The sequence below is a fragment of the Micromys minutus genome, assembly GCF_963924665.1.
Source record: "Micromys minutus genome assembly, chromosome: 12".
Taxonomy (NCBI): Eukaryota; Metazoa; Chordata; class Mammalia; order Rodentia; family Muridae; genus Micromys; species Micromys minutus.
This window is the reverse complement of record NC_137981.1, coordinates 27,351,771-27,364,663: the sequence shown is the minus strand read 5'-3', so window position 1 is coordinate 27,364,663 and position 12,893 is coordinate 27,351,771. Positions and strand designations below refer to the sequence as shown.

Below are 12,893 nucleotides of genomic sequence, written 5' to 3'. Positions count from 1 at the left end.
AACAAACAAACCCAGGCCTCCCTTCTTACATCCTGACTTCTGGCTGGGCAGAGCAAAAATGGCTCTACACAAAATTTTGGCTTACACAATTGTGACATCTTTGGCCTCTGACAGGGATGAAGCTACTGCCAGGACCAAGGACATTTTTGGCTTTTAGCAGAGAATCTCTGAATAAAGAACAACTTTACGATAAAATTGCTGTCTCTGCTCATTGGCTTTTGTAAGTGACAGGCAGCAAAAACCAAAGTCTGGTTACAGAGACTGGTGACTGTAGTACTCAGGTGAGCACAGGAGTCATCCTTTTACCATAAACTACTTTCCTCCTCCTCTTGAGTTTTCAAGACAGGGTTTCTCTGTGTAGCCCTATTTTGGAACTTGCTCTGTAGACCAGGCTGGCTTTAGAATCAGGTCCCCCTGCCTATGCCTTCCAAGAGGTGGGATTAAAGGTGTGTGCCACCATGCCTGGATCAGATGTGGATTTTAATGTTGGGTAGGGCTATCAGGTGATGATGTTAGGTTATTCTTCCATCAGACCTATGTAAGGAACCTCACAAGTACAGTAGTGGTTCCAACTGTGTTGTTAATACCCTGGTGCAGTTAGGAAACAAAGTCCTTGATGGGCACCTGGGTAAAGACAGGAGAACAGGCAAGAGAAGAGTCAGAGCTAAGTGGATGTGGAGACCACAGAGCAAGGGAAATGATTCCATTCCTCTAGGAACAGGCAGGAGTTTATAGCTTGGCATTACAAGCTCCAGGCACAGACCAGGAGGAGAAGCAAGATAATTTTAATGCATGGAGGTCAGAGGACAAGTTGTGGGAGTTGGTTCTCTCCTACCATGTGGGTCCTGAAGACAGAATTCAGGTCCTAAGGTTTGGTGGCCACCTGATCAGCTCAAGCCTGTTTTTACTTCTACCCAAGGTATCTCCAGAGTTAGCACATATCTAATTTACTAAGAGAAAGTTAACAGGAGGGGTAGAATGGGCAATCTTTTGAGCTGTAATACTTACATGGCTAATGCTATGATGATTGTGGCTCTCCGAGAAGCTCACACACACCCTGAGTGTGTCTCACTTTCTTCCCAGAGCCTCTCCTTTCCTTAACCTTTCATCTTAAGCCCTTTATTAAAATGTCTTTGATGAATTCTTCTGACCCTGCTTCATAAACAGGCTAGTCTTGAAATTCCTCAGGTTGCTAGGATGGCAGTGTGGAGCACCTCACTGCTGCTCCTAAACATTCTGTCCTCATTTTGTGCCTTCACACAGGACTTTGTGCCAAGGACCCTGACGATTCTACCTTCTCCATTCTTGGCATTTCTGGAATAAGAAGTTCCCAGTTTAATACAGCTATTCCTTGGGAAGCCGGGCTTTCTTTTTGTAAATTCTTACCCAAGTGAGGCCATCTTCAGAATTCTTGGCTGGGTAAAGAATTTTACTACTTGGCTCCAATAGTTAATATTAATTAACAAGTATTAAGCGACTTAATGCAATTAAGTCATCTATTGTAGACCTGCTGCACCAAGTACATGTACTCGGGATTTTGTCCAGGTGTGTGTCTTGGGGTGGTGGTGGGGAGTGGTATTTTTTACTCTTCTGTTTTAAAATGTGTCAGATGACTAAGGCAGTGAGGATGTCAAAGCAAACGATCTGAGCACCTTTAGCTAGTCATTCATTGGCAGGCTCCCTTTGTTTTTTAAGAATGTTTGGTTTCTGACCCAGGGGCAAGGGACTTAGATGCATATTTTACATATCAAAGTCTCCAGGTTTTCCCAGCATCTTTCAGTCCTACCTGGCATATCCGGCTCCCTCACCCCCAACCCTGAACTTTCCAGCCCCTGGGCTGCCCTTTTTCTCCCAGGCATTTTGGTCTCTTCTCTCTTTATGCACCCCCCTCCCTCCTTTCCCCCTCCCTCCCTTCCTTCCTCCTTCCCCTGGCCTCAGTCCTTGGGGCCAGTGAACTCAACCGACCGAGAACAGTTTCCTGATAAACCTGCCTTTAATCTAATCTGGTTTGAATTGGCTCATTTCGCCCGCGGCGACGGAGAAATAACCTATCAATATATTTTAATTCATAAACCTAGACAGCGTTTGCGGAGAATGATACAAGCTACCCAAATGGCCACAGGCTGACCGCACAGTCCAACCTAGCCCGGGACAAAGGCCTTATGCTGCTCCCTTTGGTCAATGCACGTGGCAAAGCCTTGCTTACAAACAAACGGCTCAGCAAAGCGCAGGCGCCGCTGGTCTTGCCCCCACCCCAGAGGCGGTGCTTATCACTGGTCTAGGGCGCATGCGCTAAGGTCTGTACCAACGCTCCGACGCGGCTGTGGCGAAGATTTGTCTGGGCAGCCGCGTGGTCCTGGGTAAGTGTTCGGCAGCTGGACGGAAGTCCGGGTGAGAGTGCCTGCGCCTCGGGCTCTTCATGCGACCGTGGCCCCGCGCCATAGGTTTCTAGCCTTCTGTCGCGGAGCCCACCGGAGCGAGCGGCGGCTTCGTCCGTGGGCCGGGTATCTTCCGGCAGGCGCACCTGAAACCGGAAGTGACGTGGGCGCACGCTCTCACCTGCGGGGCGGGCAGGGGGCTGTCGCGGCGTGGACCAGCCTCTGGTATCTGCTTCTGGGTTTGTGAATGGGGCCGGGCGTGCAGGGCCTGTAAGGCTCTGTTGGGTCTGGATGATGATAATGGTTTCCTTGAGAGGAGAGTCAGGGTGGTGCATGCCCGGGCGCCTTCCCTATTGATGCAGAGTTGAGTGGGAAGGACTGAGATGTGAATGCTGTAACCCGGTGCCCCTCCTAGTGTCATCTTCACCGCTGCCCTCCTCTTCCAAGCTCTTGCCGTTTTCCTCTTGACTACCTCCTATTAGCTCCGCATTACTATTTCTCTATTATCCAAAACTGGTCTTGTACGCATATTAGTTGGGTCCTGCCATTATCACACATCTTTAAACTCCTTGAGAGCTGTCTCAGTGAAATAAAACTTAAGAGCATGTTCCCCACCCCACCCCAAATCCGGACCTGTGTGACTTGGCCCTTCTTGCCTCAAAATCATGCTTATGTACAGGTAACTTCCAAACCCTAATCCAGCTCCATTGTGGCCGAAGAAAGCCCAAGACACAAGTCTGGTTACCCAGCCTTTGCAAGTTTGGAATGTATCTGAAGTGACTCTGAAAGATTTACAAAATCAGCAACAATCTAATCAGCTCTTTAATTTTGGTTACAGTTAAATTCTCACTGAGTTACAGCCTTTTCTCACTATCTCATTTGGAGATACTAACTCTGCTTTTGACCTTGACTAAATCCCATTAATTTTTTATAAATGTTTTTTATTTTACTTATTTTTTAAAAGATTTATTTATTATATTTATATGAGTACACTGCAGCTGTTTTCACAGACACCAGAAGAGGACATCAGATTCTATTATAGATGGTTGTGAACCACCATGTGTTTGCTGGGAATTGAACTCAGGACCTCTGGAAGAGCAGTGCTTTTAACTATTGCTGAGCCATTTCTCCAGTCCCCCCATTAATTTTTTAGGCTGTCACTTTGCCACAGAGGCTACCTCACACCTACTTTCACAATTTCACTTAGACCTCTCTCATCATGGAGTTAGGAAATTTCTTTTTATGGCCATCACCACCGTAGCCCTCATATATATCTGCACTAAGGCCATTTTTTAAATGCCTGGCTTCCCAAGAGACAAAGCTCTGCCCAGGGGAACTAGTGTGCCTCATGCCTTATGTGACTGAGTCAGTAACAGTTCGTTAATGTGTGATTTATTTCACCTCTGAAGCTTTAATGCTTTGATCAAATCCTTCAAGTTTACATTACACCACAAGCCCCCCCACCTCCATATGCATGTGTGCGAGTGGCTCTCTTCTGGCTTTAGCTAGAAGCTAGATGGCTTTTTGCTGTCTTCCAGTTCCTTTCTGGCCAAAAATAAATGAAAACTCCATCCAACAGTGAACTCCAAGCTGTTACTTCAGCTGCTCTTCCTGCCCCCTCTCAATTCTTACTTCTTTGTTCTACTGCTTCTCTGACCATCCCAAGGAATGACATTTCTGCACAGCCTGCTGGTTACGGGAGGAGAGAACTGTACATCCCTGGAGTATTGCCAGTCCGTCATCATTTCGGAAAGCACACACCTGCAGTGTTTATTTCTCACCAGCAGACTCTTTCTTCTCACACCCACCCACCGCATACCAACTGTGACTGACTAAGGAAAGGCCCAGGCTTCTTCCTTACAGAGTTGTCTTCCCTGTCAACTCCGTTTTGCATCTGTGGGCACCAGGCATCACTCCTCAGCTAGAGGCAGATAAATGTGCTGTACCTTCTTGTCACTTCTCTTTTGGTTCTTCCCTGGTTGCTGCACAATTTTCTGTTCAGGTCATTGCTTTCTTGCCGTATATTATTTTTCCTCTTTACTTTCCAACAAAACCTTGGGTTATTTATCACCTTTTCTTCCTTATGTAGTCAAGGTCCTTTCCTCTTTTGCCTTCCCTGCCTGCTGACCTCAGACAGTCTAGTTTTTAGTTTTTGTGTCTGTTGCTCTACTACTGGATTCAACTGTTCACACACAACACACACACACACACACACACACACACACACTTGTTCTTGTTGCTTGTTTTCAAATGGTATAGCTGTGTAGCTCAGGCTGGCCTAGAACTTACTATGTGGCTTCAACTTCTCAAGTGCTGGGATTACAGTGTGTGCCATGTCCAATGAGAAACTTCTTTCACTGGTGTCCCCAGTGCACTGCTAGAGTCCAAAATGTATAGACTCCTGCTTTTCTTCCCTAATCTAGTCATTCATTTCTTTTAATTGTTACTTTATCCTGTTTAAAAATCAATTTTCTTAAAATATTATTTGTAAATTTCTTTGATTAAAATGCTATTGGTAATTTTGATTTAATTGACATATTTTAATTAAAAAATAAATCCCTTTATAAGAAGTTCTTTAAACTCTGCATATGTGGATTTTTAATTCCAGTTCTTACAGGCAGGAACTTCACCCTTCTGTTGGAGGGTGACTTTTTCTTTAAAGATAAACAGAAAGACCCCAAAGGGTGGAATATTCTCTTTTTATCATCACCCTCCTTAGTGATGATCTCTGGTATATATTAGAGCTTTGGGACCTCTGGGGCTGCTCTTAGAATATCTTCCCCGTCCTTCCCTTCTCTTCCCCCTTGGATTGGACAACAAGGTGTATCAGTATTGTGACTTGCACGAACTCAGCAATCCCCACTTTAGCTTCCTGTCTGCTTTCTTTCTGAGAGTCATTGTTGTGATTGAATCCACTGTGACTCAGTCGCCTTGGCCATCCTTTTATTTTGGATTCCTGTGTGTAAACCTTACTTCCGTTCAGCAGATATCGACCCATACAATTGTTCCCCTTCTTCTACATGGATCCCTGAGTCACGAGGGCAGAGATTTGGTGACTGCATTTGAAATGGATGTATCTTTGAGGATTTTTCACTTTATCTTTGAGCTTCTGATGCACACCATTTACCAGATGGGGGTTCAGCTTAGAAGTTCCTAGTGTGAGTTCTTTTTTTTTTTTTTTAAAGATCTATTTATGTATTATATATAAATACACTGTAGCTGTCCTCAGACACACCAGAAGAGGGCATCAGATCTCATTACAGATGGTTGTGAGTTGTTGGGATTTGAACTCAGGACCTCTGGAAGAACAGTCAGTGTTCTTAACCACTAAGCTATCTCTCCATCCCCCCCCCCCCCCAGTGTGAGTTCTATAGTTCTCACATTACTAATAAATGCACTGTACAGTTGGCCAGGCTGCTCTAACACAAAGCTTGTGTGCCACAGACCAGTGAAGGTGCTAACTGCCAAGACAGAAGCTGGGGCATTTTACCTGTTTTAGAACATGTGGCCATCACTTAGGATTGGGCCACTGGCTTTTTCAGGTGGCTGTCCGTGTGTTCTTTGTTGTTGTTGCTGTATTTACTTTGTTAGCTTTTTTAAAAAAATCATCATTTGTTCTCTTTAAAGAAGTTAGTACTTAAACTTTAATTGGAAGGTTTATTGATGTTTAGAGAAACTCTTACATTTAACATATTTAAGACACTGTACACTGATTAACAACCAAAAGGCTTATCAATGTTTTTTCCCCTTTTAGATAGTTTGTAGAGGATGCCCCACGAGGAAATCCCCAACTCCACTCAACCTCAGGAGCAAGACTGTTTACCAAGTCAGCATGTCAGTGCTGACAAAGACCTGCCAGTTGGGCAGGAGAGTATTGAGGTCTCAGAGGCTGGGGAGTGCCTCTCATCTACTTCCTGTGAGTATGGGCCATCCACATCTGCTGAAGCTTGTGTACTGGCAGCCACAAGGCGGGGGCCGACCCTGCTACACATTGACCGGCACCAGATTCCTGCAGTGGAGCCCAGTGCTCAGGCCTTGGAGCTGCAGGGCCTGGGTGTGGACGTCTATGACCAGGCCGTCCTGGAGCAAGGCGTGCTTCAGCAGGTGGACAGTGCAATGCATGAGGCCAGCCGTGTGGCCCAACTTGCTGATGCAGAGAAAGAGTATCAGTCAGTCCTGGATGACCTTATGTGAGTATGAGTTTTTTTTTTTTTTTTTCAGAGCTTGCATTGAAGTATGACAGAAATTCAGGTAATAGAAAGCTGAGATGTATAGAATCTCTCTTCTAAGTAATAGTTGGTTAAGATGATCCTCTATTTGCCTTCTGAGTGCCTGTCCCTCCCTTGAGGAACAACATTTGCCTGTAGTTAAGCTTAGATCAATCCTGAACCTGCCTTGGGTCTTGAAGAGCAAGGCCTTCCTGGCAGCATGTGTGGTTACTCTTTGAAGTGAATTCTGGGAATTTCATACTTGAGACACAGGGAACGCTTGGGGTCTGTCGTTGCCTTTCTCTCCTATAGTTTCTAGTCTGCTGATCCCAAACAATATTTATTCTTTTTTGGCAATTTTTTGGATTTTAATTTATGAAAATATTGAGAATAAACTCCCTGCCCTTCTTTTTTTTGTGTGTCCTATTGTTAGCTCTAAAGAAAGATGCAGTCTTGTGAGGACTTCATTTGTGTTGTGGAGGAAAGAGGCTTGGACTCTGCTGAGTGAAGTACTCTGGTGGGGAAGGTGTAGGCCAGCCTCAGGGAGAGGCCAAGGGCAGGGAGGCAGTATGGAGCCCACTCATCCTCCTGGGTGATGGCTGGGTAGGGTCACTGAGGACTGGCCTGGGTGGAAAAACGGGCCACTCCACTGCATGGCTAGAGAAGGAGGCAGGTGAGTGTGTACAGAGCGAGAGGCACTACTCGTGGTGGGGGCTGTTGCTAGGTTTCTATGGATACTCAGAGACCACGTCTTTAACAGTTCCTTGACAGGTTCTTTTGTTTGAATTGAAATCATGATTGTTGTCATTATAATTTGCTTACACCCCATGCGTAGCTTATCTTTTGCTTAGGTGTTTTTGAAAACGTCCTTGTTCTGTGTAGTTGCCCACCTTCTATGAGTGCTCTCAGAACTGTGTCCACTTTCTGCAGAGGTATTAGAGAATACTGCCTTAACTAGCCAGTCAGTGGCTTATTGTTACCTTGAAAGAATACAGACAGCAAATTATGAGATTGGTTTTCTCTTTAAAAATTAGAAGCAGCAATTTTGTAGTATTTTAGGAGCAACTAATTTTCAATTCTTTTCTCTTTACACTATGAAGTCTACTGTTATAGTAGAGGAATTTCCAGTTCTGTGAAAGGAAAATATTTACATAGATAAGTGAACAATTAAGCACTTTTAGGACTTATTCAAACTTTGGGGGGCTTCCCTGGTGTGTATCATGGAACCTTGGACTGAGTTCGGTCCTTACCCCACTGTCTTTAATAAGTAGACACTAAAAAATGCTTGTAGTAGAAATGAGTCGGTTTCCAAATAGGCACGGACTGGTTTAAACCGCCTGAGAAGAGAGGAGCACTGTTACTGCTTTTGTGCCTCGGATCTATTTGACAAACAGACAATCATTCTTATTTTTCAGGTCATGTACAACATCCCTGAGGCAAATCAATAAAATTATAGAGCAACTTAGCCCTCACGCTGCCAGCAACAGAGACATCACCAGGAAGCTGGATTCTGTGAGACGACAGAAGTATAACAAGGTGATGCTGAGTGACCTACTGAGCACCACAGTGCACTAACTACCGTTTACGTCCACGCTGTGGGAATAGCATTATGATAGAAACATATTTCTTAAAAAGATTGATCTTTAGTTTAAGTGTTTTGCCAATATGTGTACCATATGTGTGCCTGAAGAGGCAGAAGAGGGTCCTGGATCCCTTGTAACTGGTGTTACAGAGAGTTGTGAGCCACCTTGTGAGTGCTGGGAACAGAAGCTAGGACGTTTGTACGAGTAGTAGTTGCTCTTAACCTCTAAGTGACCTCTCTAGCCCCACAATAGGAAAATTTGGGGTGACTTTTGTGTGATCTGTCTGTCCTGCTCTACAGTATTTTTAGTTACCCATATGTACAGACACATCCTATCCATGTATACATGTGGATGCACACATCCACGCATACATACTCGAGAGGAGTTCTTGTGGTTTTTGCACGTTCCTCACCTCACTTCTGTGCTCTTTCATGGCCTTCCCTGTTACCATCATTAACTCCAGCATTTCAGCCTCCGTTTGGACTCCGACCTCTCACTCCATCTCTGTTTTAGCTCTCTGCTTAGGTCTTGCTTACTCGAGTGTCTTCTCATTGTCTCGCCATCACCACTCACATGCTCCATCTCTGCTTTGGGTATAGTCAGCACAGCTGTGCGGGGCTGCCCATGGAGGCACAGAACTTGGGTAGGAGGGAACTGTTGCCTCTGAGATTGCTTTTCTGAGGCGTTTAAGAATAGGATTTTTATACAGCTTTTGAAGACTGAAATGTTTTTAGGGTTTCACACACCACCCTGTGGAAATTGATGGCAGCAGCTGAGAATGACTAGTGTTGATGGTTTCGGCTCCCAGCTGGCAGCTGTACGTCCACTTGAGGGCTGTGTGTAGACTCTGAGGTGGAGTCTTCCTTTTCTTATCTCACTGGGCTCTGCATCTCCACAGCAGCAGCCCAGATGTCCACGCAGGCAGTAGTTCAGTGCAGATGGGGCTTTATAAATCTTGGAGGACATTTGGCTTCATGTGCTTTGAACTAAACCTTAGGTGACTGAGTCATGGTCTGACCTAATTATATTCTGTGTTTAGGATTTTCAGAGGGAAAGTGCTTGAAGCAGGATACAGGAAGACTGAGAAAACAACAAGTTGCAAATTATGGTAGCATACTGTTTGTGTTTCCCATTGACCTTCACCCTGATGCTAGAGCTCAAACCCAGGGCCCCTGTGTACTAGGCAAGAGCTCTTTACTCCATGAAGACAGTGGAAGCTCTTAAGGTCTGGCTAGTTGAGGCTTTAGGAAGGCCACCTGTCTGAGTTCTGATAATGTCAAGGGAGACAAAAAGGAGTCTGAGGTACATGGGAAGAAAGGCTTAGCAAAATGTCTTTCAAAGATTTGATGGGGTAGAGTACTACAAAGGCTGCCATTCAGGCCAGGTCTCCATAGGCCTGACTTTGTAATTAACTGCTTGAGTGTTTGTATTTTATTTCCTGTCACTCTAGGATGTGGGAAACAGAGTTTAATGATGTATGCAGAATGTATAGAGAGAACATTTCCACTTCCCAGTCAGTGCATGTGACCTCAGTGCTCAGTCCCAAGGGTGAGGACCTGTGGGTGTGGTAGCTGTTCAGGAACACTGTGGCTGCCGTGCTGCAGGAAAGTGGGAACTGTTCAGCTAGTGCTCACTAGTGATAGATTACTACGTGGGGCTTCTGTTTCATTTTTAGTTTACTCTTGACTGAAGTTTAAAATTGTACAATGCAGTCTTTTTGTTTTAACAATAAATCACTGTATTGTATATCTTGTATTTGGGCTTTACAACTTAAGGAACAACAGCTAAAGAAGATAACTGCAAAACAGAAACGTCTCCAGGCCATTCTTGGAGGGGCCGGGGTCCAAATGGAACTGGATCTTGCCAGCCTAGAGGAGGAAGATGCAGGTGAGGATGCAGGGGCAGCTTGGCATGCTCTTAATTGATGCCTGATGCCTTTTTAGAGGCTGAAATAAAATGTTAATCCAAGTCTTTCTGGTGGTTACTGGCACACACTGTGTTAAGCTTAATGAATAAGAAATTTACATGTTTATATGCATTAACTTCATAAAGAGAACTAGTATCTTGATTGGGTTCACTTTATAATCTTAGCATCCTCAGTCAGTGTCTGTAAGATTGTACCCACTGTCCAGCATCCTCGGTCAGCATCTATACGATTGCAGTTTCTTATCTTTAAGGAGCACAGTGGACTTTCCAAGCATTCCTTCTGTTAAGGAAAAGCATACATGTTAGATCGTGGCCATTTAAAATTCTCGTCAGGACAGATGTGCTTTGGAAAATCTCTGGGGAAAATGTATAAACTCCAAGACTAAATATTTTTTTCTGTGTGTCTGTATTTACACACTGTTGGTTGTTGCCTGGTTAGTTTCTGCTTAAAACATAGATTAAAGATTAAACTTAGAGTTTGGTTGGTCAAGCAAACATTCTTTGCTAGCTCCTGGAGCTTTCTTTCACATGGACAAGAGGATTTGTATGATGAATGTAACAATGGAGGAAAAAAATGTATTCCCCACCCCCAAGTCACTTAAAACAAGATCTCACTGTGTACCTCTGGCTAGTCTCAAAATTATGGTGCTTCTGCACCAGGTGTATATCCTCACTCCTGGCTTTACATTTGCTTCTAAAGTTCAGTCTCATACGCTCCTTCAGTTCTACCATGGTTTCTGCTACGTGGGCACTAGGTTTCTCATTGGTAAAGGGGATCTTCCCTGTTTGTCTGAAACCTGCAGTTCTTTAGTTCTGTTGATGCAGAGTTCATAGGTACCTCTGAAAATCCTGACGCTTTTTCTTCTCTGCCAAGTTCAGCCTGATGATGCCTTGAGAGAGTGCCAGACTCCCATCTCCTGGCTTCTTTTCTACCCCCTGGTTAGTCCTGGTTAGTTATTTTTGGTAGCTCATCTGGCAGTATCTTAATATTGATACTGCTTAGGATTTGTCTAGTGCTCATGTTGCTTCCTCTCCCTGTGTCATCAATTTCCCATAGGTTTGCAGCCACCTAAGATCTGGCGTCTTACAAATCCATAGCCCCTTTTTTTCTGAACTCTTGGTTCCCAGGATACTTTCCCATCTGACCACCGGCCATTGCTGGAGACTGGATCCTCTCACTGCCCTTTGCCCTTGCCCTGTCTGCAGAGGTCGTAGAGCTGGATGCCAGGATAGCCAGGTTTTGGGGGACCCAACTCTGTACTGCTGGGTGTGAACCTCTCTCAGCCCATCTGAAGTCATATAGCAAGTGTCAGGGGATGTGCTGCCCACATGCTTGCCTGGGGACATGGCTTCACTGCTTTTCCCGTGGTGATTATGCAGCTTAGCAGCAGCAGCTTCCCGCATGTGGGTGGGATGAGGACAGGTGGGAGATCTGCCTTAGCCAGTGTGCTCTGCAGGGCAGCAGGCTCACCCGATTACCTTCTCTGTGCAGCCGTACATGGTCCTGTTTGAGTAAAGGTGGAAAAGAAGGAACTCATTATTTACAACCTATGATAGTTTATATAGAAAATTCAAAAGAATTGCTGTGGAATTACCACAAGACTTTTTTTTTTCTCTCTTACAACTTTATTTTTTAAAAAAGAAAGATACATGTACAGATTTTTAAAGGCATTTTGGCACAACACTATATGAATATATTTTTGTCAGTACTTAATTCTTTTAGAGGTTTGTTAGTATGCATTGAAATCTTACTAGTTACCATAAGCATAAAGTACATGTAGAACGTAACATGGAAACAGAGTTTTCTTGGTGTATATAGATTAAGCATAATGATTTTTGAATACCAAAAATTGCCACAAGGTTATATTCTTAGCTCTTGGATTATTAATGATTTAAGGTCCAGGTGTACCATACTCTGAGAGGGTGCTATACACTTATTTTTTTTCCTAAGAGGAACTGAGGCTTTCACTTTTTGGCCTTTGTTTTTCTTGAGCTTCATATGGCCTGTGAGTTGTTTCTGGAGTATTCAGAGCTTCCTGGGGCTAGTATCCAATTATCAGTGAAGACGTTTAATAATAGCATTGAGTACATAGTATATAAAAATTAGATATTTTTGTACATTAGGAAAACTAAAAGATAAAACTTAATACAGGTACCACTTGCAATCCAAATACCTAGAAATAAATCTTAGAAAAAAAAGTAGTTCTACATTGTTTTATACATCTAAAAACTGTAAAATGTTATTGACAAAGAAAAGCCTAAGTAAATGTGGTGATATACTGTGGTTTATGTTGGGTGATTCTATATTATAAAGATGACATTTCTAGCCAGTTGTAGTTTCAGTGCTCCCCAATATAAATTTGAACCTTTTTAAAAAAATGACAAATGGCATGTATCAGACATGTAGGCTGAAGGTAGAGGTTACTAACAAGCTAGTGCTAAACTCTGCAATTTCAGCTCTTGGGAAGCAGAATCAGCAGGATTGCTGTGAATTTGAGGCCAGTATAGCCTACAGAGTAAGACCTTGTCTTACCACTCCTTACCTAAGAAAAGAAAACAAAATGCCAAGGTGTGGTATAAAACTGTAGTGACTACGTCAGTGTTGCATACACAGTCAGGCTGATGGATGGGATGGAAGGCTCCAGAAACAGGCCCACCTGTGCATAATCACTTGATTATGATGAAGATCGAAAGCAGCACTATGGTGAACACTGTTTTGACCAAAAGACTAATTTATATAAAAATAAAAGGAATCTCGATCCATTACATATATTACATCCAAAAATATTCCCAGACTG

General features: G+C 43.8%; 1 protein-coding gene across 1 annotated transcript in view; it reads left to right on the top strand.

Moving 5' to 3' along the window:
* Window positions 1-2,309: 2,309 nt before the first annotated feature.
* Window positions 2,310-12,893, top strand: part of ERCC6 (ERCC excision repair 6, chromatin remodeling factor) — a 68,821-nt gene continuing 58,237 nt past the window's right edge. Inside the window, exons 1-4 of the mRNA XM_080926177.1 lie at window positions 2,310-2,360; window positions 6,133-6,568; window positions 8,002-8,122; window positions 9,945-10,056. Of these exons, the coding sequence (XP_080782303.1) occupies window positions 6,147-6,568; window positions 8,002-8,122; window positions 9,945-10,056 (655 nt within the window). The 5' untranslated portion in view covers window positions 2,310-2,360; window positions 6,133-6,146. The remainder of the gene's footprint in view (window positions 2,361-6,132; window positions 6,569-8,001; window positions 8,123-9,944; window positions 10,057-12,893) is intronic.